The sequence below is a fragment of the Oryctolagus cuniculus genome, chromosome 3 (genome assembly GCF_051225735.1).
Source record: "Oryctolagus cuniculus isolate XC-2025 breed Fujian yellow rabbit chromosome 3, ASM5122573v1, whole genome shotgun sequence".
Taxonomy (NCBI): domain Eukaryota; kingdom Metazoa; phylum Chordata; class Mammalia; order Lagomorpha; family Leporidae; genus Oryctolagus; species Oryctolagus cuniculus.
In genome coordinates this window covers 24,926,198-24,950,131 of record NC_142869.1, presented here as the reverse complement: position 1 = coordinate 24,950,131, position 23,934 = coordinate 24,926,198, and the positions used below count along the sequence as shown (strand labels likewise).

Here is a 23,934-nt window from a genome sequence, read left to right as displayed (position 1 = left end):
TATCAGTGTGTTTTATGAAATACAGCACAGGAAAAACGTACCAATATTTTTTTTAGTTTGTTTTGTTATCAAGTTTTCAAGAAAGAGCCTGGCACAAATAAATAGAAGGAGATTTGAAGTGATCCGTGGGTTTACTTTCTCAAATGATAGCCATTATTAATTGGAGACTAGCTAACTTTAGAGCCTGTTCTTTAGACTTTTATTATCACTACTGATTAGCATCAGTAATTTCAATGTAACACACCTCCATTGTTGATGTCCCTGCCTTCTGCCTGCTGCACAGCACATCACAATAAACCATCTTTGCAAGGGTTTAATGACATCATGGAAAAAGCGAATAAAGTACTAGTGACACTATAGTGACAAGAAAAATCACTCATCTCCTGCAAAAGTTTTCATATGAAATTATTCTATGGCTAAAGTTGTCTAAAATATACAATAGTGCACTGAACACAACTGTTAATTTTATCCCTATTATGCCATTGTATGTAGCATGAACAAAATTTGATATAATTTGAATTATATATAGAGAGAATTGACACAATAATGCCATCACATATGTCTTATAAATAACAGTGTATTTTGAAAACTATAGTAATACATATCAGTTTATAAATAATAATTATAAATACTAAACAATTCTTTTTAATAAAAAGTTACTTGGTTGCAATTCATAAATCATTCTTGTTCACCTGTCATTATTATTGTTACTTTTTGGCTTGGCATTATATTTCTAGTATCAGAGTTTATGTAGATCTATACAAACTCCATTTATAAAAGGCACTCATTATGTTTTTATAGACTAGGTACTTTCTACTTTCAAGAGCTGACCATAGAATTTAAATCTAGAAAAAAACTTTTAATGATTTTGTCTATCTTGTTTATTTTAGGGATAATAAAGATTAACAAAGCATGGTGTTAACACTATAATAACATAAATCATTATTTGAAAAAGCAATATTTATACATCATTTTTTTTTTTTTGACAGGCAGAGTGGACAGTGAGAGAGAGAGACAGAGAGAAAGGTCTTCCTTTGCCGTTGGTTCACCCTCCAATGGCCGCCGCGGCCGGCGCGCTGCCGCCGGCACAGCGCGCTGATCCAATGGCAGGAGCCAGGAGCCAGGTACTTTTCCTGGTCTCCCATGGGGTGCAGGGCCCAAGCACCTGGGCCATCCTCCACTGCACTCCCTGGCCACAGCAGAGAGCTGGCCTGGAAGAGGGGCAACCGGGACAGAATCCGGTGCCCCAACCGGGACTAGAACCCGGTGTGCCGGCGCCGCTAGGCAGAGGATTAGCCTAGTGAGCCGCGGCGCCAGCCTATTTATACATCATTTTAAGGGGGCTCTTTGTCTATATCTTACTACCTTTGTGTGCCATAGGAAAATATCAGCTCATTCACATCTTCTTTTGCAACAAATAGGTTGGATGCAAAGATTTATTGTATCCAATTTTCTATATAAATGTGACCTTTTAATGACCTATTATGACCTATTACCATGACAACTCAGAGTTACAAGTAGGAGAGAACAATAAAATATTGGCACATCTAAAACTAGTCGTTAAAGCATATTGAATATGACTTGTGAAACAAGCCTAAGTTTGCAAAGGTTCTAATACAAAAGAAGTCCTTGGTCTAAAAATGAATAATTCTGTATTTAAGTGAAATAATACAGGCTGAGATAAAATCTAGATTACATTAACAACTACTTGTTAATGTAAAGTCTTTAAAACATATTGAATATGATTTGTGAAACAAGCCTAAGTTTGCAAAGGTTCTAATACAAAATAAGTCCTTGATCTAAAAATGAATAATTCTGTATTTAAGTAAAATAATACAGGCCAAAATATTTGTTTTCACTGAGACTACTTTATACTAGTAAGTGAAAAGGAAACTAAATTAGCTGTTGTCACGTACCTATTTGGGTGATTTTAGGAGCTCAAACTTGTGTTTTTTTAAATTTTTTTCATTTAGCAAACTTTCACCTCGCACTAGATGGCAGGAATGGAGTGTTCAAGATTACAAATTGGATAGGATAGGCAAAAATTTCTAGTTCTATGGCATTAGAATAAAAGATCCTTAAACTGATTAATCAGTATCACTTAAGGAAGAAATGTAAAATTCACACTCTGACCTTTCCCACTTTAATTCTGATTTAAATTATTTGAATTTATATTTTTTTCTTTTTTAATTTTTATTTAGTAACTATAATTTCCAAAGTACACTTTATGGATTACAATGGCTTTTCCCCCCCATAACTTCCCTCCCACCTGCACCCCTCCTGTCTCCCGCTCCCTCTCCCATTCCATTCACATCAAGATTCATTTTCAATTAACTTTATATACAGAAGATCAATGAAGTATGTATTAAGTAAAGATTTCATCAGTTTTCACCCACACAGAACATAAAGTGTAAAATACTGTTTGAGTACTAGTTATAGCATTACTTCACATTGGACAACACATTAAGGACAGAGATCCCACATGAGGAGTAAGTACACAGTGACTCCTGTTGTTGACTTAACAAATTGACACTCTTTTTTATGGCATCAGTAATCACCCTAGGCTCTAGTCATGAGTTGCCAAGGCTATGGAAGCCTCTTGAGTTCGCTGACTTTGATCATATTTAGACAAAGTCATAGTCAAAGTGGAAGTTCTCTCCTCCCTTCAGAGAAGGGTACCTCCTTCTCTGATTCTGATGGCTCATTCTTTCTACTGGGATCTTACTCACAGAGATCTTTCATTCAGGTCTTTTTTTTTTTTTTTTTTTTTTTTTTTTGCCAGAGTGTCTTGGCTTTCCATGCCTAAAATAAATACTCTCATGGGCTCTTCAGCCAGATCCGAGTGTCTTAAGGGATGATTCTGAGGCCAGAGTGCTGTTTAGGACATCTGCCATTCTATGAGTCTGCTGTGTATCCCACTTCCCATGTTGGATCATCCTCTTCCTTTTTGATTCTATCAGTTAGTATTAGCAGACACTAGTCTTGTTTGTGTGATCCCTTTGACTCTTAGACCTATCAGTGTGATCAACTGTGAACTGAAATTGATCACTGGGACTAATGAGATGGCATTGGTACATGCAATCTTGATGGGATTGTATTGGAATCCCCTGGCACATTTCTAACTCCACCATCTGGGGCAATTTATATTTTTCAAAGTGTGTCAATGTGCAGAATCACTGCCATAAAGTAGCCTTTTCCGGGCTGTGTTCTAGAGGACGCTAGCAGGTTATGAGATTCTTAGTAAAGATTTCCTACTTTTCTCATGGTCAAGTAGTTTGAAAGATGATACATCCTTTAACCTCCCTTGGAAAGGTAGAGCATGTCTCAGAGGTTTTAGATTCAGTATGTATAGTTCAGCAACCAAGAACTAAGCAGTATGGTAAAAATTAGATTTTAAAGAAGGCTCTACTACTTGCCAAGCAAGTGGCCTAGACACACATTACATCCATTCTTTCTGTCTCAGTGTACACGGCTCTATACAGACACAGTGACAGGAGTCACTGGGTGGCACACAGTATGGGATACAGTAAGTGATTCATAAAAGCCACCTGACAGTTTTACTACTATTACCACCAACCTGTACTTAACCCAGGATGTCACAAATTTATGTGACAATAGAACATTTTTTTTCCTCAGAATCTCTATTAACAACTTAGAATTCACATGAATTAACTGAAACAAAGTTTAAATTTTTTTGATTCAACATAGCATAATTCCTTCATTAGAGTATTACTGACAATTAATAGTAAAAATAGATTTGCCTTAGCTTGTCTAGTTCTTTACTAGAACTAGATGTAGATCCCATTCCACCTGTGGGTGGTGTCAGGTATGTGTTTTCAAACAGGTAACTTTGAAAAGATTCAGAGATTTGCCAATTTTAAATGTGGAATGTGTACTTAACAACAGTCATATTCAGTCACCTTTTTGCATGCTTGACTCCAAAGATACAGCTGTGCACTTTGCATTGCTGTTTAATAATTTTCCACATACAGAAAATTCTCAAATGAAATAGACAAGCAAAGATTATAAAATTAGCATCTTCATATACCTCATTTGCTCTCTTAATAATATGAGCAATCAAAAAGGTATATTTAACCTAATATAATATAGTAGATATATTTAATGTTACATTAATAAGAGAAAATACATATGCAGTCCACTTGTTTCAGTAATCATTCCATTATTATATCTCTTTAGGTCAGCTTACACAATGTAGAGACTCCATTAAGTAAATATCTCTTACATGTGGAAAAGTGTAGGTCTTCTGTGGCATACCAAATATAGAAGACATAAAGCTGACCCTCAGTGTGGTCTATCAAAGAGAACACAGAGTGCAGATGCCTGGAGAAGACTGCTCCTGTAACTCATGCAGAAAAGAGCAGTAATTCAACCCACAGGGCCAAAATGAAACCCTAAGGTTGGGGATTTCAATGCATTGCAAATATTTTGGACAAAGTTGTCAAGGCAAACTTGTTCAGAGAAAGGTGAGTCAGCCCAAATGGGCAGAGTGAGAAGGTATAAAGAGGGCGAAATGAGAGTGCAATTGATGCACAAGGCCAGTTCACAGTGTTCAGAAAGGAGCTTGGATCAAAGCTTGACTGAGCAGGCAGCAATACAAAGGCTTCAATGAGGGAAATGGCAAAACCAGATCTGTGTCTGAAACAAATATGAATAGTAGTTGACAGATTTATGAGATATTTTGGGCATTCCTTCCCTCACTGAATTACTTAATTCTAAGGTATTGTCATTTCCATTTTATAAATGAGATTTTGTTCTTGTCATATTAAGGGAATTATCAAACCAGAGAAATCAAGGAAGGGTTTCTGACCTAAACTCCAGTGCTGTTCATTACTCCTTATCAGTTCTGATGAGTTTACTATAGACATTATACAAGTAATGTGGCAGAGATGCTTTTTATAAATTTAAATGTATCTATTTCCTATTTGTCGAACACATGTGAAATTATAAGTCTCCATGATTACTGCCATACCTGTTCCAAAGAAATGTAGTACACTGATAACGTAAGGAAAATTCTTTCCCTGCTCCGCACTTAAAAGGACTCAGCTGCTTTTATTTTAAAAACTCCCCTTGCCAAAATATAGTACACATTTAAGGTTTGCCTAGCCGTTTAAAAAACAAACAACATTCTGGTTGTAGTGAGAATTGGCTGGGACAAGTTTTGCAATTTAAGAATTTTTCTTTTTTTTATTCTACATAGTGAAATACAAATTTTAAAAGAAAAACTCAGATTTTCTGAATGATTTTTATAGTCCTGTTAATGCAAAGGCTGTTATTATCATCTTTGTATAAATTTGCAGTAGTTACCTAATAAAATCATTTTTCTTTATACTGAATGAACAGCCCTGCCTCTCTGAAACTTCACCTTTTTTGATGCATGTTGGCCATATTGTTATCTTCTAAATATGACAGGAAAAAAATAAAATGGTTCATTATAACTTTAATTTTTCTCCAACCTTTGACTGCTGAGATTTAGAAAGCTTTATTAGGGAGAAAGAAGACAATCGCTGAGAATTTTCCTTTTATTAATGAGACTCTCGGACATTCACATGGAACACTTAAACTGACTCCAGAAACTCATAGCTAAATTTACCCTGTTAAAAATGTTTTTGACAAAAATCTAATTAAAGATTGAAGTGTCATTTCTGTAAATAAGAATCTAATTAACTAAAAATGCTGTATCGTGTAATTTTCAATCTAACCACAATTTTCATATAGTTGCTACAATGCTACTACATTTTACGGGTGTAATACAGATTAATTTCAAAATTCAGGAAGAAATATTCTTCACAAATTCAATATTTCAGATAATTCATAATAATTATGCTATAATTTAATAAAATTAATTATGAGTAATGTGCTCCCTTGAGAAATACACAGCTATTGCCAATAGACAAAGTGGCGGGGTGGGAGGTAGGATATAAGGGTCAAGTTGAAAACTATGATGAGAAAAGTCATGTAACCAGTGCCACATAGGTTACAGTATTCCCTTTTAGTCTCATAACCATCCAGTAAGAATACAGAGGTTTATTAATATTATTAACTCCATGCTACAGAACAGCAAACTCAGTCCACATCATCATACAGCCAAATTCCACTAAGAGATAGCACTATCTTTTATGCATGGTTACAAAATTGTAACTGTGTCTGCTGTACCTTGTCCCAAAATTACACACTAAAGTACAGATTTATCAAGAGCTTAGTCAAAAAATTTTTAATTAAAGTATACTTTCATTTTATTGCTCATATCTACCTCAGTATGTATTTGTGGAAGGACATAAAAGATGAACTAGGCATCAAATAATGTACTACATAAACCAGTAGGAAATGATTGTTTGGGCTTAGAGGTAGAAATATATTTAATATAACATGTATAAAGCCCTTAATATTATTAATTTTTCATTACTCTCTCTTCATAATATGTCAAAGTACAATGTTAACAGCAAGCAGAAAATGAAAAGATCTCAACTGTTAGAAAAGTTTTGCCCAGAGAAATACTGAGAAAGTGGCAAAGAATGAGTTTGTAAGTAACAATCTGATTCTGCCTACACAAATAAGTTTGGTTGTCCTAGGCTGATATTAGACCCCAAAAGTCCCTGAATTCAGTATCTTCTCTGCAGTAATAGCACCATGAGATGTGATCTCTCTCCTTTCTGTCACCAATTCCTTTCACTGTTTTCTGTAGAGTAAGACTGGTCAGGTCTCTTATATGATTCTTCTGGGCTATAATTCTCATGGTGATGTATCCCCCCAAAACTGCACCTGTCATTGCTTTAATACTAACTGCGTTGAAACAACATGAAATGTTAGACGACTGGATGTTTTTCTGATATCCAAGGTCAACAGGAAGTTTTGAAGTTGTACATTTGCTCACTTTTCTATACTGCGTGGAGAATCATGGGTTCTGCTGAAAATATTCATTTCCATTGTCAAGGAACTTTCACGTACAAAGCCGACTTTCAGTCCAGCTCATCAGCAAAAGACTAAAAGCATCTGCTTTTCTAGGCTATTTCGCAAGGGTGATTGTGGTCCTTGATTGAAACCTTTACTACACCATGAATGCTATGTAACTTTTGCCAATTCCTTTGGGCTCTCCTTTGAAGATAGTACAGGCAGCAAAAATAATCTTATTTTTCCTCTTAAATATAAACTGTTTATTTTCCTGATAAGTGATAAATCTGAGATTACAACTAAAATGTATTTTTTCTCATGTTCTCCTTATCTCTCTTTTATTTTCCTGGATGCCATTCCTACATTTCAGAAAAGCTGCGTTTTACTGCCATGAAGCTCCTTGACAATATTCAGAAATCAATTCTGTACATCACCAGCTTATCAGAACAGGCAGTATTTGATTGTAGATTGATTGCCCTTAAAACATATGCCAAAACAGTTTTCAAAGTTTTTTCAAGAAAAAGTATCTTTAGAAAAAAACAAGCTATTAATATGTCACTGTGTGTTGTAACAATAATGCATTTTCAAAAATGAGTGAACATTTTTGCATTTGACAATAATTTTAGAATTTGTACTATAACTATTTCCCAATCTTCTTGTGTTTTATTTTACCTCAGTTTAAGTGTGAATAAAAATGGAAATATTAACTATAATAATTCAGTCCTTCATTAGTAGTACCAGTTACTTTTATAAAAAATTTTGTTTAAAAAATAAACATTTTTATAGATCTCTTAACTTCTAGAATCCCATTTATTGACACAGGATGGACATGTGGTTGATACACCTTCTATAATCTAACTTCTATATCATATACATTCAATAAATATGCTGAATAAATACATCATTTTGAAAATTTGATATTTCAGAATTGTAGTTTATGACCTACCTCATATATGAGACCTACATGGGCAAAGCTAAGTGCACTCTTTATAATGACCTTACTAAAATCCTTATGTTTTCAACAAATATGAAATATTTTGCTGACAAACACACTAAAAAGAATATTCCAGAATATATCTAAATAGTAACTCCTCCAGAAAAAGCCAGAGTAGTTACTATTTAACCTGAATCTTAAGTGATGTCAACATACACATTTGCTGACCATCTGAGGTGATTATAAAGAAAAATCCAGGCATCAAGTTTTGTGTTTTGGGTTTTTTTTTAAAGTTTGCTTCAGCAATATTAAGATTCTTAAGTAGTTCTAGCTGTATGTCCACAATTTGATAAGACTTACAACCCCAGTGTTCTAAACATTCTGCAATCAATAGGGCAGAATGCTGAAGAGGTCATCACAATCCCATTAGAGCAAGATCTCTGAGGAGCATTTTAATCAGTAATGTTATAGGTCATCTTTCAAATGGTTGTGAATTTTGGTTAAAACCCACTGGATCTGTTGATTATCAGCTGAAATCTCCTGCATGCAAATTGCTGGCTGCGGCAGTGGCAGTGGATGCTAAAAACTTTGCACTTTGTAATTTAATGTAGATTTCAATGAAGTGAACAGTGAGATTCCTGACAGGCATCAGCAACTTTGAAATAGAGTCCTCCAAATTTTTCATACAGTTTGAAAGTAATGAGATTTGTTCCATAAAGTGATAAAATGTATGCCATAAATTATCTCTAAAAGAAGTGTGCTTCTTAAAGCAGTAGTTTCCCTTTGTGGAGACCAGATTTTAAATGTGGCTTAATTGACTTTTTTTTGGGGGGGTGAGTCAAGTGAGGAATATTTTGATAATTTTTTCCCATAATCAAAAAATGGAGCAACCCATGTCATCCAGAGTTGAATTTCACTTGGTTAGAAGGAAAGCCATTGATATGATAAGAATGCTCAAATAGCAGTTAAAATATTTCCTAGTCATCTATGTCCCTTTAGCTTTCAATGACTTCTCAGAAAGGAATCTAGGAGTCAAGTTTTGTTTCTCAGAATACTCAGGATGTTTTCTTGGGCTTTGTACTCTATCTTTAAGAAAGTAGAATTGTTTATTATTAAGGCTTTTCCTTGAAAAAAATTATAATAAACTAAAATCAGTGTGTTTTAATTAACAACCATTAAACTTTATGCAAATCATAAAACAAAGCTAGTTTTTCCTCAGACACTTTAGAAATTTCCCTACCCCTAAATTTACTTGGCACAGTGTTTGCTGGTGAAATAAAATCTATAATATTCTACTGCTAGATAATCTGGTCAAGACAGTGCTTGAAGGTTGACTTTTCAGTGGTCCACATGATGAATATTGTGAATTTAAGACTACTTTTAGAGAGTGAGTGTATTTTCATTGCCATAACCAAATATTTAGATCATGACTCATACTCAGAAACCTTCCTCCCAAAGTACTCCTTATAATATTCAAATAAGATGCATACACTTAATTGATTTGGGATATTTTTCATGAATGATGAACACAGATGAAGTTGCCCATATGTATGGTTTAACCAATAAGAAAACAGGTAATGCGTAAATGATTATGCACTTTAGTTAACAAACATTTATCAAGTATCTGTTCAGTTCTAAAATGTCTTCTAGGCACTGAGAATACAGGAATACACAATATATCATCAGTTTAGAATCTGTGAGGATAGCAGATGGGAACAAATAAAAATGGAAAGAGATCATTCAGATAATCTCAAGAAGTGATGAGAGCTCTGGATGGGAGGTATAGTACAGAGGGACTGGATTACCCAGGTAGCTAGGGAAGGCCTGCTTGGAAAGACGGCATTCAAGTTGACACCTGCATGATCAAACTACAGCAAAAGAGGAGATATTTGTTACTTTCATTTTTTTTCTCATTGACTTCTAATCAGTTTCATCATTCATAACTACTCTTTTTTTGTTTTTTCTTTTTTTTTGACTTTTATTTAATAAATATAAATTTCCAAAGTACAACTTTTGAATTATAGTGGTTTTTCCCCCCATAACCTCCCTCTCACCCGCAACCATCCCATCTCCCATGTCCCCTCCCATCCCATTCTTCATCATGATTCATTTTCAGTTATCTTTATATACAGATGTTCAACTTAGTATATACTAAGTAAATATTTTTTTAAGAACATTTGAGAGTGGAACCTTTTAAAAACTTGGTCTATTTTTTTCCATTTGCAAAGCAGAGTGAAAAAGAGAAACAGACACAAAGAAAAGTAAGCAGACAGAGAAGTCAAGAAAGGCTCCAAAACAATGGCCCATTCCCCAAAACGCCCACATGAGCTGCGGTTGTACCAAGAAGGCACAGACAGCAAGCTGGAAGTCAGCCTGGGTTTCCCATGTGGATGGAAGGGGTCCACTCGCCTAAGCCATCACCTGCCACCCCTCTTCCCACCCCCACCTCTTCTGCATGCACCATCAGGCAGCTGAATTCAGGAGCTGGAACCAGGCCCTCCAATATGGAAAAAATTCTAACCAGCATCTTTTATTTTTTTTAAGATTTATTTTTTAAAAAATTTATTTGAAAGGCATAGCTACAGAGAGAGGAGGAGAGGCACCGAGAGAAAGAGATCTTCCATCCTCTGATTCACTCCCCAAATGACCCTATATCTGGGACTGGGCCAGGCCAAAGCCAGGTGCCCAGATCTTTCAGGTCTCCCCCATGGGTAGCAGGGACCCAAGCACTTAGGCCATCTTCTACTGCTTTCCCTGGCCCATTAGCAGGGAGTGGGGTCAGAAGTGGAGCAGCCAGGACTCGTATCAGCATCCATATGGATGCCAGTGTTTCTGGAAGCATCTTAACTCACTCTGCCGCAATGCCGACCTCGCTTCATCGTGTTCCTGACACATTAATCCCATCTGATCAAAAATTCTCTCACCAAACCAAGACCTATACAACTTTGTTTCAACCACCTCTACAACTAGATTCCACTTTGAAGGGAAGAAATAATCTAAATATCACATTCTAAAAAATTTAAGGTATACAGGTTTCATGTATTTCATATATATAGATTTAGAAACATAGTGATACTTCCCACCTTCCCCATCTTGTGCATTCAACTTTACTTTTTGAATTTTTTCCCGGAAAGCCATCAGTGGCTAATTATGTGACTGAATAATAATATTTCTTACCTATCTTTATGTACCTCATAATAACTCGGTAATGTTTGCTGCTATTGCTGCTCTCACTGTGTAGATAGAGGAAGTAAGGCACAGAAAGTTTACATGATTTCGCCAAGATTGCAGCAAGTAAATAGCGCATCTGGGACTGAAACCACCATACTATGGCTGTAGACTGTTTTTAATGAAAATGGCACAGCCACCCAAACAAAGCCAATAAAAATACTTTTTCTAATTTTCCTATTTTTTATTTTTTTAACATTTATTTAAAAATATAAATTTCCATAGTACAACTTTTGGATTATAGTGGCTTTTTCCCCCCATAACCACCCTCCTACCCACAAGAATATCTTAAACTCATCAAATTAAAACATAAAAGTATATTTGTTTGAACACTGCCACGTTTCTGGTAACTGTGAGGCACAACAAGCCTTCAGATAGTGATCATTTCCTTCTGGGCATTTTACAGTCAATGCCAGGTACAGCAACCACATGCTATTTGCAACTTGGGGTCTTGTCAGCTGGACCAAATGCCTTGGACTTCCTCAAGTAAGTCTCAGTGTATCCAGAATTCATAGTAAATGTGCACTTACTATAAACATATGAGAAACTCTATGCAGCAATTCTGTAATATCATGTTCTCTCTCTCTTTTTTAATTTTGTTTATCTTATTTGAAAGGCAGAAAGATTTCCTATTCACTGGTTCACTCCCCAAATGCCCATAACAGACAGGGCCAGGCTAAGCTAAACTAGGAACCTGGAACTCCATCTGGGTCTCCCATGTGGGTGGCAGGGACCCAGCTAGTGAAGTCATACTTGCTACCTCTAGAAGTGGATATCAGCAAGAAACTGAAATCCAGAACCACAGCTAAGACTCAGATTCAAGCACTTCCATATGGGGTGTGGGTGTCATAAATAGCACCTTAACCACTGCTTGGGATGCCAAATGCCTGCCCCAGTTATTATTCTAATAATTGTATATTAGCTCTTATTGATGACCCTGTTAACTTCCAAACTCTCACAGAAACATACTTGGTGAATTTTCCACAATTATTCCATCATTCCATTAATCTACATTCTGAATTCTCAGGCTACTTTCCCAACAACAATAACAAAAACAGTACTAGCATTCCACTATTTCTGAGATTCTTGTACCTTCCCTCAAATTCTCCAAGAATTCTCAAAAACTACATTGACTTTGGGATTTCAGGATCAAGGTAATTGGAAGCTAACCATTTTTAAAGCAGATGTGTTGCCATGATTCCTTTCTAATACGATGACGGAATTCTGAATTTTAGTCACCTAAGCAAATATTTTTAAATGATCTTGTTTTGCTCCTTTAATTTACATATAAAATATTTTATATATGTTACAATAAACAATAAATATATATGTGAATTTCAAAATCATAGCAAAATAGAATTTTTTATACTCTCCCTATATATTAACTACCACAAATAAGAGTTAACATGACATTTATTTTCAGGTCTGGCTTATTTCACTTAGTATAATGATCTCCAGTTCCAAAAAATAATTTTAATTTAATTTCCACAAATTTTCGAAGTGTCGTCATACACACACACACACACACACACATGAATGTATACAGCAGGTTACCCCATCGCCCCTTTGTAGATTAGTGGAGCGGGGACATGATTTATATTTGCCAAACAAGGCACACAATCAGTAATAGAACTACAGATGAAATGCACAGTCCTGCTTAAATGTAGTTTAACATTAAAGATTCAAAAACACAACTACTAACCTGGAGGTATAGTATATTTATAACAGAAATACAATACTCAGACCATCTAATACATACATTAACAAATAGGGGATGGTGTTTTAGCTCAGTGGGTTAAACTACAGCTTGCAATACCAGTATCCCATATCAGATTGCCAATTTGAGGCCTGGCTACTCCACTTTCAACTGAGCTTCTTGCTAATGTGCCTGGGAAAGCCATGGGTGATGACCCAAGTACTTGAACCTCTGGCACCCATGTGGGAGAGACCTGGATGAAGGTTCTGGCTCCTGGCTTCGATCCAACCCAGACCTGGCTGCTATGGTCATTGGGAGAGTGAAACAGCAGATGGAATCTCTCTCTCTGTTTTTCCTAATAAATAAATGAATCTTAAAGAAAGCAAGTAAATTTGAGCCCTAATTCTAATTCCAGTTAAAGTTTATGAAAAATTATAGTGAATGTTACTTTATTTTTGAAAAATTGCATACCAAAAATGTTCTGTGAGATTTCTTAGAAAAACATTTTTTTTTTCTGTGTAAAATTTAGGATGTTGTCATTTAGTCATCTTACTTAGCAAATCTCTAGATGACAAAAGCCATGTACTACTCAGTATTTCACATGTTCTTCTAAGGAAAACTAGTAATAATAACTTTTCCAAGTGCTTGTTTCAGCTTTTTTTGTTCCTCTGAGGATAGCTTTACTCTTTAATCTTTGGTTTTATGGGGACGTTTTTAAATTTAATCTATATTTTTCACATTGAAGAATCCAATAAGAGGAAGTTTGTAACCGGCTCAGTGCTTAAGACATAAAGATTTATGCAAAGAGCCCAACCTTTCAGAGTTTGACACTGTAAGGGGCGGGGAGGGGGAGGATTTCGGAAGGCTGATCTTAATGTCAAAATAGCTCGCTGCTCACTCCTAGTAAGTGATCACTATATCAATGATATTTTTTCCAAAAACCAGGGGAAGGCCAAGGCAATCGAGAAAGTCAAGTTGAGAAGGAGAATAACAGTGGTGTCAAACTTGGTGAGAGCATGAAAGGAGAGTGCCCTGAGAAGGCTGGCAGGGACTGACAGGGACCTCAGCAGGAAGTTGATGGATTACATTTGAGGGTTCAGAAGAAGAGGGTCCCATGGAAGCTTGAGATATGAAGAAAGGGACTGAGATAAATAATATTTTAGAAAAAATGTAATGAACATAAAATAGGAACTAGCATGGTTACTACAAAAGATTCTGGGTTAGGATGGGATGGACCACAGCACATAAATAAAAATCAAAGGCAGGCAGGATTGGAAGTTACCAGTGGTTGGGGAAATTTTTTATTTTTCTAATTATGTTTTTCTTTATTAAAGCCCCTTCCGAAACTATACTTTTATTGCTACGTTTTGTTGCCTTAGTTCCTCCCCAGAGTATTTGTTAGGACCTCAATGCTGAATTGTACACATGTATACACCCTTTAACCAGTTTCTCTCTTTTCCTGGACCACTATTTATGCTTCTCCATGTCACTTCTAAGTATAGATGCCAGGCTCCAGGACTTAAGGATGCCATAGACCCCAGGCATACAAGTCACACGACAATCTAATTTTGACCTGGTATAATTTCCTAACAAGTTTGCAGCAAATAATAAAAGAAAAAGCAACAGAATTTCCATGGTAATCTCTTATGTAGTAAACACCCAAGATAGTGAAATTATATTTTTTAGCAGGAAGTACCTATGCTGTATAAATCAATTACACAGTTACTAATGTCCATTGCTGTGTATGTGAGCCACATGGAGAAGGGTACAAGGTATCTGGAAGTCAACTACAAAGATGCGGGTACACAGAATAGTGATGCTTGCTGTCTAGTAGTGGCGTGGTACAGCAGACTGCCTGGATTCAAATTCTGACTCTGCCACTTACTACCTGAGGACCTGGAAAAGCTATTGACTTTCTTTCCGTCTGTCTCCTTTATGGGATGAGGATAAAAAAGAATCTTCTTTCATAGGGTTATTACAAGAGATAAGTAAATTAATATAGGTAAATTGCTCAGCATGACACCTAGTAACTAGCAATGTTCAGAGACACTTTAAATTTGAATGGTTTTCTTCATCAGGCTGTGTTGGTAAACTAATTGTTCAAATCTCTCTTAAAAACCATAGTTACTTAGAAGTAAACATTTTGCATTGAAAATACAGGCTCTTTCCAAGAATTTTGATTCCCAGAGCCAGTCCACTAAAGTTACTCAGACCAGTTCTTCTTTCAGCAATAAGGGAACTAGGAAGAACAAATGTTCACTGTGAAAAAAAGGGTGGTATGTGGAGGAGACTGTATTATTAGTGGCTCCCTTTTTCTGTCACACTGACAATATACTTGCTATCCTTAGGAAGCTATGTGAAAATACTTCCTTGCAATTGAACCAAGCAAAGGGTCGCGCTCTGACAAATTTGCTCAGGAGCCTTCGGTATCACAATGGAGTTTGCAAAATGAGAAGCAATATCACAGCCCTGGTTTATACTTCTGTTTTCTTAATTAAAATTTTCTGTAAGATTAAGCTTTTTCCTAATTTACTGAGAATATTCAGTAAGGAGTTTCAGTAAAATCCCAGCCCTTCAGCTAATACAATAGATCCAGCTGAAATGCTTATTAAATACAGTACACCACAAGACAAGAGCCTAACTGTATCCATCAATAAACTTATTGATCATGCTAAGAAATAGCAATACTTGACCACATAATCTATGTCTAATCACCTTATTCTCACTAAATACAAAAGTAAAATATTTAATTTAGGTTTTCTTTATGCAGAAAGCAAAGATCAAACGATTTTTTCAAAAATAATTAAACAATTGAATGATGCTCACCCCAACAGGCTGCCTGAGTTAAGAACTACTGGTGTTACCCGAAGTGTCAGCTCCAGGAAAAACAACAGCAGACAGAGATGATGGACAGTAGCCATAGAAACAACAAGAGAGTTTTAATTAACACAGTTGCTGGTGAGGAACTGTGGCATCAGGTCAGAGTCAGAGGTTACTAAGAACAAATGGTTTGATTAGAGAAATATGGACATCTTAGGACTTCAAAAAGCTCCAAGTTTTCATTACATAATTCTAAACATTACTTTTATGAGAAACTAGAGCCATGAATTACAAAGGATGAGAAAGTCAGAGTAGCCATTGCTTTGGATTACTTGTGATATAGGCAGTTTCTAGGAAAGAAAGAAAGAAAAAAAAAAACACCTTGGTCGGTAAGTACTGTGAAAACAAAAAAAAATTTCCTATGTTTTTTCCCCTCTTAATTAATCACTTCTCAATTCCAGTTTTAGGGTCTTGGACTCTTAAAGTGAATAGTGGCTTTTTAGGTCGATCAATTTTAGTTCATTCATAAAAGCAAGCAGGCAAGATGAAAGGTATTCACTAAATCTTTCAAGAGGTAATACCTGGATGTTTGGATCTCAAATGCAATTTCCTCTAAAATTCACATTGGAAAAAATACCATTTAGAGTCTAGGGTCGCTTGAAAAAGAGTTCATAAAAGGGTAAAGGTGTCTTCTTATCATTTCAACATCCTCAGTAATTCTCCTATTTCTCAGGAAGAAAAAAATGACAAATGAAAAAAAAAACATTTCATATGTTCCAGTGTCATTTCTGTTTACCAGAGGTGGACAGGGCATCTGGGAACCAACCCAGGAAGACATATGACTTGTACAAACATTTCTCTGGAAAGTAGGAGCCAAAGACATAGGGAAGGCCATAGACGAGTATTTTAGTTTTAGATGGCAACTTGAGCTGCACATCACAGCCACCTTGGCTTGGATGTCTAGGTCACCTTCAATTGGAGGAAAATAATCATGCACATGGTAAATGGAGTAAAACAGTAAAGCCACTTTAAACACTGATGTTTTATCTTCTGACAGCATATGAATGTGCAAGCATTAAGTTATAGGAGAAAAGGGGCTAATTTTAGATTTGTTCCTAGCCCTCTCCATGTGAATGGTGTCGCTGTGAGCCCAGCAATGAAGTTCACTGTGTTGTAGCAGACTGCGCAGTTCCTGAGTGTGTCAACCCAGTCTATGAACCAGAACAATGTTGTCCTGTCTGCAAAAATGGTAAGACCACATTGCATTAGCTTTCAAAGAGGGGTTAGTACAAAATACGAATATTTTCCCCCTGCACACCATTCAATGCAAGAGCCCTCTAAAATCTACCCTTGACTTCTCAATATGGATATGGCCAATTTATAGCTTTATCCCACGTTCAAGTGAAAATAAATCAGTGATGGGTAAATTTTGCAGCCTTCCAACTGGGGAATTAAAGCTCCTGTAAGCTTTGTTGTGATCCCTATTATTTATTGTTGACTTATAAGGAGGATATCAAAAAGAAAATAGTGATTTTTTTTTGTAATGATATTTCTCTCTTACGGAGTCTATAAAGTAGTTGGGTAGTTCACCCCATTTCAGAGTACAGAAGCCAGGGTATAGAGTAGGGTAAATGCCAGGAATTTTGCTTTTGGGATTGATGAGACTTGAGGTTTAAAGTTAAGTTATGAAAGAAATATCAATCTAATTATCAATACACTTAGATTCAACACAGAAAACTAAAAATCTTAGGCATTTTTATCCTAGGTTTTATAACCTAGCAAGCCTTGCTCTTGCAGTAATTGCTATAGAGGAGAGTTTGGCATATTTATGAGGTTATGGATTCCTTTTTGTCCCTTGTGGAATAGAGAGATTGGAATCACTAAATATCCTAATCGCCCAAAATCAACTGTTTGCTACATAAAAGAAAATGCAATGCCATGACTCCAGTTCAGCAAACCAGCAACACCAATAGTACACTCTTCCCAGGCGTCATGCACTACGGAGAGAGAAGACAGTATGTCTCCACTAGGTAACAATTCACAAATTCCTCCCTCCTGGACTTACTATCTGCTTGAAAAACTGTTTCTAGCCCTTAGTTAAGAAATCTTCACTCTAATGCTGAATCCTTTTGCCTTTTGGGTGTTGGTGGTATTCATTTTCCTCTATTATATATTATTTTCTTTGAATTTGGAATTTTGTTAGCTCATCTACAAATCTTTCCTTTCACAGAAAGATAATAAGCAAAAAAGTATGAAATTATTTAAAAACAAAAGTAGCAAAAAAAATTTAAAAAAATAAAAATAAAAAAAAAAAAGGCCGGCGCTGCAGCTCACTAGGCTAATCCTCCACCTTGCGGCGCCGGCACACCGGGTTCTTGTCCCGGTCGGGGTGCCGGATTCTGTCCCGGTTGCCCCTCTTCCAGGCCAGCTCTCTGCTGTGGCCAGGGAAGTGCAGTGGAGGATGGCCCAAGTGCTTGGGCTTGCACCCCATGGGAGACCAGGAGAAGCACCTGGCTCCTGCCTTCGGATCGGCGCGGTGCGCCAGCCACGGCAGCCATTGGAGGGTGAACCAATAGCAAAGGAAGACCTTTCTCTCTGTCTCTCTCTCTGTCACTGTCCACTCTGCCTGTCAAAAAAATTTTTTTTAAAAAAGTAGCTATGGTTACATTTATATTTTTTGTGTGTTTTGGTATGTTCCCAATGGATTTATCAAGAACCCTTCAAACATTTCCCCAGTCATAGATTGTACTATTTTTGGTGATATAAATCCATTACACTATTAAATTGCTCACCTGGCTTCTCTTTTTCTTCTTATTCCCCTAATCTAACTACTTGTCATAGTAATCATCTCTAGAAGGTAGAAATAATGATCCCAATGAGGCTCTAACATATGTAATATATGCAAAAGCATCAAATATAAGACTTTATATTTTTAAGAGAATTTTGAAAAAGCCATGAAAGGTATAGGAAAGAACAATATGGTGACTTAATGGCTGAAAAATAGGACCTATGAGGACAGACTGAAGGAGTTAGCATAATTTGTCCTGGAGAAGAGAAGGCTCCAGGGAGACCTAACTGTAATAAAGTATATGGATGCTTAGTCTAAAATGGAAGATGACCTGTTGTTTTCATTTTCTCCAAGGATAAAAGGAAGAAAATCTCAACTACCTAATCAATCTCTACAAGCAGGATTGACAAGTCTGACTGAATTTTTTTTGTTGTTTTGTTTTTCTGTAAGCTACTATCTAAATAGCTCCTTGAGGATCTTTCCTTCCTTCAGTGGCTCTGGTTAACTTCATCTCACTTGTAAACAAAATTCTGTTTATAGTTTAAGGCTCTTGTCTGGATAGAACTCATAATATTCACAAAATTAAACTTCCAAATCCATATATTTAGTATATATTTTGTATGCAGGCATGCACCACATCAACCTAGTTAGTCTACACCAAAGCCTGTCATATATCCAGAATTAATATCTACATCAAATGTTAAATCAGCCACTACCAACTAGTCACACTTAATTTGATGTCACCCAAGATTAGCCTGTTTCTATCACATGTCTTGATAGAGAAATTTGTCTTCAAATGAAAGCCTCTTTCTACAAATTGTGTAAAGAATGAACTTTAATTTTTCAATTAATTAGTAATCCATTAGTATACTTGATAAACAGATGTTGGGTGCACAAGGTATAATCAAGTTTTCTGAATTTTTTCTTCCATGAAGCACTAAAAATAACCACTTCTGTTTCATATTGCTATTTCTAAATAAGCATAGATTGTTTTTGAAGGGAAATTAATCTGAATTTAAAATAGAAAGACTAACTTTCATTATAGTATAACACTGAGCTGTTACCTTTTTCTATAGTTAAATGCCACTAATTAATCACTTGTGCCAAACAATAACAACAACAAAGTGTAAACACTGTCAAGAGAGAGCACACAAAGGGCACTGGAGTCTCATGATCACTGGTGGCCCTGATAATTTTATCCTGAACACAGTCTCAGTGCCACAGCTCCTGTGCTCTCTTCGTTTACAGAACTGAAGGGAAAATAAGTGTTGACTTTAAGAGAATATAACCAGAACAGTATCTTAAATTTCCAATACATGGTGAGTCTGTGTCTTCCACATTATAGTGAAAACTACTTTTTAAAAATGTTATTATTTTCTTAGTCTTAGAAAACAAGTTAAGAACAGGACTTATGCCGGCGCCGCGGCTCACTAGGCTAATCCTCCGCCTAGCGGCGCCGGCACACCGGGTTCTAGTCCCGGTCGGGGCGCCGGATTCTGTCCCGGTTGCCCCTCTTCCAGGCCAGCCCTCTGCTGTGGCCAGGGAGTGCAGTGGAGGATGGCCCAGGTGCTTGGGCCCTGCACCCCATGGGAGACCAGGAAAAGCACCTGGCTCCTGGCTCCTGCCATCGGATCAGCGCGGTGCGCCGGCCGCAGCGCGCCGGCCGCGGCGGCCATTGGAGGGTGAACCAACGGCAAAAGGAAGACCTTTCTCTCTGTCTCTCTCTCTCACTGTCCACTCTGCCTGTCAAAAAAAAAAAAAAAAAAAAAGAACAGGACTTATGATTGAAAGGGAGTGGCAATGGATTTTAATTTGTAAACTGTCTAATAACATTGTTTCATATTTTCTTAAATCTTCATGAATATTGATAATTTTCACAGGAAAATAATTATCAGTTTTCATAAATGCTGATCACCTTGACTGTCAAATATTTCCATTTTGCATACCAAGATTGATTTTATGCCTCCCAAAAATTAGAATTTGGTAAAAGCAAAACACATTATAGATATAAAAGAAAAGCCTAAGGTGATAGAATCTACCACATCTAATCTTAAAACTCAACATTCAGTTAATATTAAAATCCTTATTTTGAGATTACTTAAGAGCAAACAAGGAAGCATAAAATTTAGTTTTCTCAGAAAATATTAATTTAACAATGAACACATATACATTTTAGAAACAAGTATTTTAATATTATAAAATTATAAACAGTTGTAGCATTACTGGATTCTTGGAAATATAATTTGCATTAATAATTTAAGGATATATACATTCAGAAATTTTCTATTATATAAAGGAAAAAAAACTTAAAATATTCAGGTCTCAATGATAACCTCAAGCAAGAATTCCAGTGCTTAGCTATGAATATAGCCAAACTATAAAATATACTCCATTCTCATTAAAGTCAGTTCAGTACTATGAAAGGCTATTGATATAATCCAAGTAAAATAAAAATGTTAAACAAAGATCTGAATGATTAGGCCCAGTACACATTAACACATTAACCAGGAGGGAAAAGATGAAGGTAATGTTTTATTGGAGTAGAATTGAAGGAATTGGTATAGGAATTCCTAGTTGTTAAACATATTATTAAGCATTTGTTTCTCCCTTCTCACTACATGTGAAGAGCTAGTAATCCAAATGACTGCCTGAAAAATATAACATTTCCATACTATCTTTCCCTGTGATTGTGTTTCTACCTTTCAGTCCCAGCCCTTTCAATGTGAAATAATGAGAATTCTTTATTATTTTTATAATATGAAAAAATTAAATTGGCACAGCCAGCATCTGCTTAAAGAAAACGCTCCAGTTTAGAGTATCATACAAATACTTGAACTATTTGAACTGGCCATACATTTGACTGGTACCATGTACCTACTTACATAGTATTTATTGTATTTATTTCTACTGAGAAGTAATATTAATTTTAACATCTTGCTTGGTAGCCACTCAGTCATTTCACTTTTATTTATTCCTTTATTTTTTACTTTTTAACTGATAGCTAAAAATTGCAATACTTGTATAATGTTCAAATTGGAGTAAATATTTCTATACACTTGAGCATTATTTCTTTATAGTGAAAACATTCAAAATCCTTTCTCTTCTTTAGAAAGATAAACTGTACATTACTACCATCTATAGTCACCCTACTATGCAGTACAACAGAACTTCTTTCACCTAACTTGGTACTTTCTTACCATCGTCCTTTATTCTCCCCAGATTCTAGAAACCATTCTGCTTTCAATTTCTATGAGTTCAACTGTTTTAGATACCACATATGAATGAGATCATGTAGTACTTTTCTTTCTGTGCTTGGTTTCTTCCACTTCACATATTGACCTACAATTCCATCCGTGCTGACACAAATGACAGGATTGCATCATTTTATGGCTGAAAAGTATTCCATTGTGTAAATGTACTTTTTTATCCATTCATCAGTTGATGAACACTTATTTTGTTTCCATTTTGGGTGGATAGTACTATTATGAATAGTGCTACAATACACAAGGGAGTACACATGTCTCTTGAACACACTGGTTTATTTTTAAATTATACCTGGTAGTGGGACTGCTAGATCATGTGGAGCCCTAATTTCTGTTGCATGAGGAAACTTCTTACTTTTTTCCACAATGGTTGTATTAATTTTCTTTCCTAGCAACAGTGTGCAAGCGTTCTCTTTTTTTTCCTACCTCCTCACAAGCTTGTGCTATCTTTTGCCTTTTTATAGTAGCCATTCTAACTGGAGCAAGGGGACATCTCATTATGGCTTTGATTTACATTTCCTAAGGATAAGTGATACTGAACATTTTTTCAAGTATCTGTTGGCCATCTGTATGTATTCCTTTGAAAAATGTCCATTTAGATCTTTTACCCATTTTTTTACTCGGCCTATTTGTTTTTATGTGCTCAAATTGTTTGAGTTATTTATTTATTCTAGACATTAACCCTTGACAGATTATATTTTCTCTCATTCTATAAAGTTATTCCATTTTTCAGTAGTACATACATGCTAACATTTGGTCAATTCATTCAGAAATCCGTAAAATATGAATTGACACCCATATTCAATATAAATTTATAATGTCAAACATCTGGAGTAAAAATATGTAGCCAGATATTGGAATATTTTAGGAGACTCTGTTTAAATGCCTTTTTTTTTTATCATTTCATCAACTAGCATATAAGTGAGTTCTTTGTTTTCACTGGAATGTAGAATCACTCATTATTCATGGCTCTGAGAAAAAAGCTACCTCTAGAAAATCAGATTAGCTGGGACATTCTCACAAAATCCTTCATGCAAATTAAATAAGCAGTTTTAATATCTAACTAGACTTAAATTGTTGGAAATACCATTGAAATATTTAGTTTCCGATTCCTTACTGTTTTCTAATTTGGTAGTGATAGAAATAAGGCAAGAAATTGACTTGTCACAAGGGCAAATAGGAGAAGAATAACAAAGGGGAGGAGCCATGCACAAACATGAAGGAGAAAGGAACTTAAAGATATCTAATAGCTTCCAACAGAACATGGAATAACTTGTTTATATTCTTAACATGCAGATTCCTTGTAATAAATAAAAGAAAAATAATTCTATGGTGAGGGAACGGGAAAACAGTACATAAAGGAAATTTGCATAAGAAGGAAATCAAACATCTTATAGTAAATTTTGGAAAAATTATCTTATCTTCAAAAGGAACCAGGGAAATAGAAATTAAAACAACAAAAATTCAATTTTGTATCAACAATAGCTTGAGATTATAACACCTCACACTGGCAAAGATAAAGAGAAAAGTGTTTCAAAAGAGTTGAGAAAATGTTAGACAAATTTCAGAAGGAATTTTCTTTTTAACTTTTCTTGTCACTTGAAGTCAGTAATTTCACCTTTTGTACTTTGTCCCACAGTCATGAACAAAATTTTCATCACATTTTAAGAGAGAAAAGTTGGGAGAAAGCAAAAAGGTCCTTCAACGAGGTAATAAAATATATTACAGCATTTCAAGTCCCTACTGACAATTTTTGCTGCCCTATAAAATAAGCAAGAACTGTACAGTTTACCCTATTTTCCACATGATACAGTAACACATATATAACATATTCCTGGTAAGTGAAATATACTTCAAATATTTTTTATTTATAAATGAAGTACAATTATAAGCAATAAATATTAAATTTGTAGGTATATATATAGAGAGAGAAGGAGCACAATAGAATATTACTATGATTCATTGATTACTTTTAGGGAGATGTGAGAGGGTGAAGGGAGGAGGAAAAAGGACAAAGATCTTCAATATCTTAAGCATTTGCAAGCTAGTAATAATAAAAACAACAGAAAAGTTTATGAAGAGGTAGTTCACAAACGAAATATGTTTTAAAAAATCTAGAAATTATTCAGTGCCACTAATAATCAAATTAGATTGTTTTTAAACCATTTTTGTTATTTTCATATGTAGCATAGTGAAAGTTCTGGAAGACTATACCTTAAGCCTTTATGGTGATCGAACGAACAGAAGAGAAAGTAAGGAGTGGAAAGAAGTGGTAGAAGCAGGAAACTGACTTTTT

General features: G+C 35.5%; 1 protein-coding gene and 1 long non-coding RNA gene across 6 annotated transcripts in view; one reads left to right on the top strand and one right to left on the bottom strand.

Moving 5' to 3' along the window:
- The window catches only part of VWC2L (von Willebrand factor C domain containing 2 like), a 165,547-nt gene that overhangs the window by 11,473 nt on the left and 130,140 nt on the right, over window positions 1–23,934 (top strand). Inside the window, exons 3-4 of one of the 3 annotated variants that reach the window (XM_051849155.3) lie at window positions 16,707–16,836; window positions 23,278–23,347. The exons of 1 other annotated variant lie outside the window; for it this stretch is intronic. In XM_051849155.3, the coding sequence (XP_051705115.1) occupies window positions 16,707–16,836; window positions 23,278–23,306 (159 nt within the window). In that variant the 3' untranslated portion in view covers window positions 23,307–23,347. The remainder of the gene's footprint in view (window positions 1–16,706; window positions 16,837–23,277; window positions 23,348–23,934) is intronic. One more of the 3 variants, XM_002712459.6, reaches the window with a different exon arrangement.
- The window catches only part of LOC149127288 (uncharacterized), a 150,678-nt gene that overhangs the window by 47,962 nt on the left and 78,782 nt on the right, over window positions 1–23,934 (bottom strand). The window contains exon 4 of one of the 3 annotated variants that reach the window (XR_016231450.1): window positions 9,500–9,711. The exons of the other annotated variants lie outside the window; for them this stretch is intronic. This is a non-coding gene — a long non-coding RNA (uncharacterized LOC149127288). Of the gene's footprint in view, window positions 1–9,499; window positions 9,712–23,934 lie in introns of those variants that run through there. 3 annotated transcript variants of the gene reach the window in all.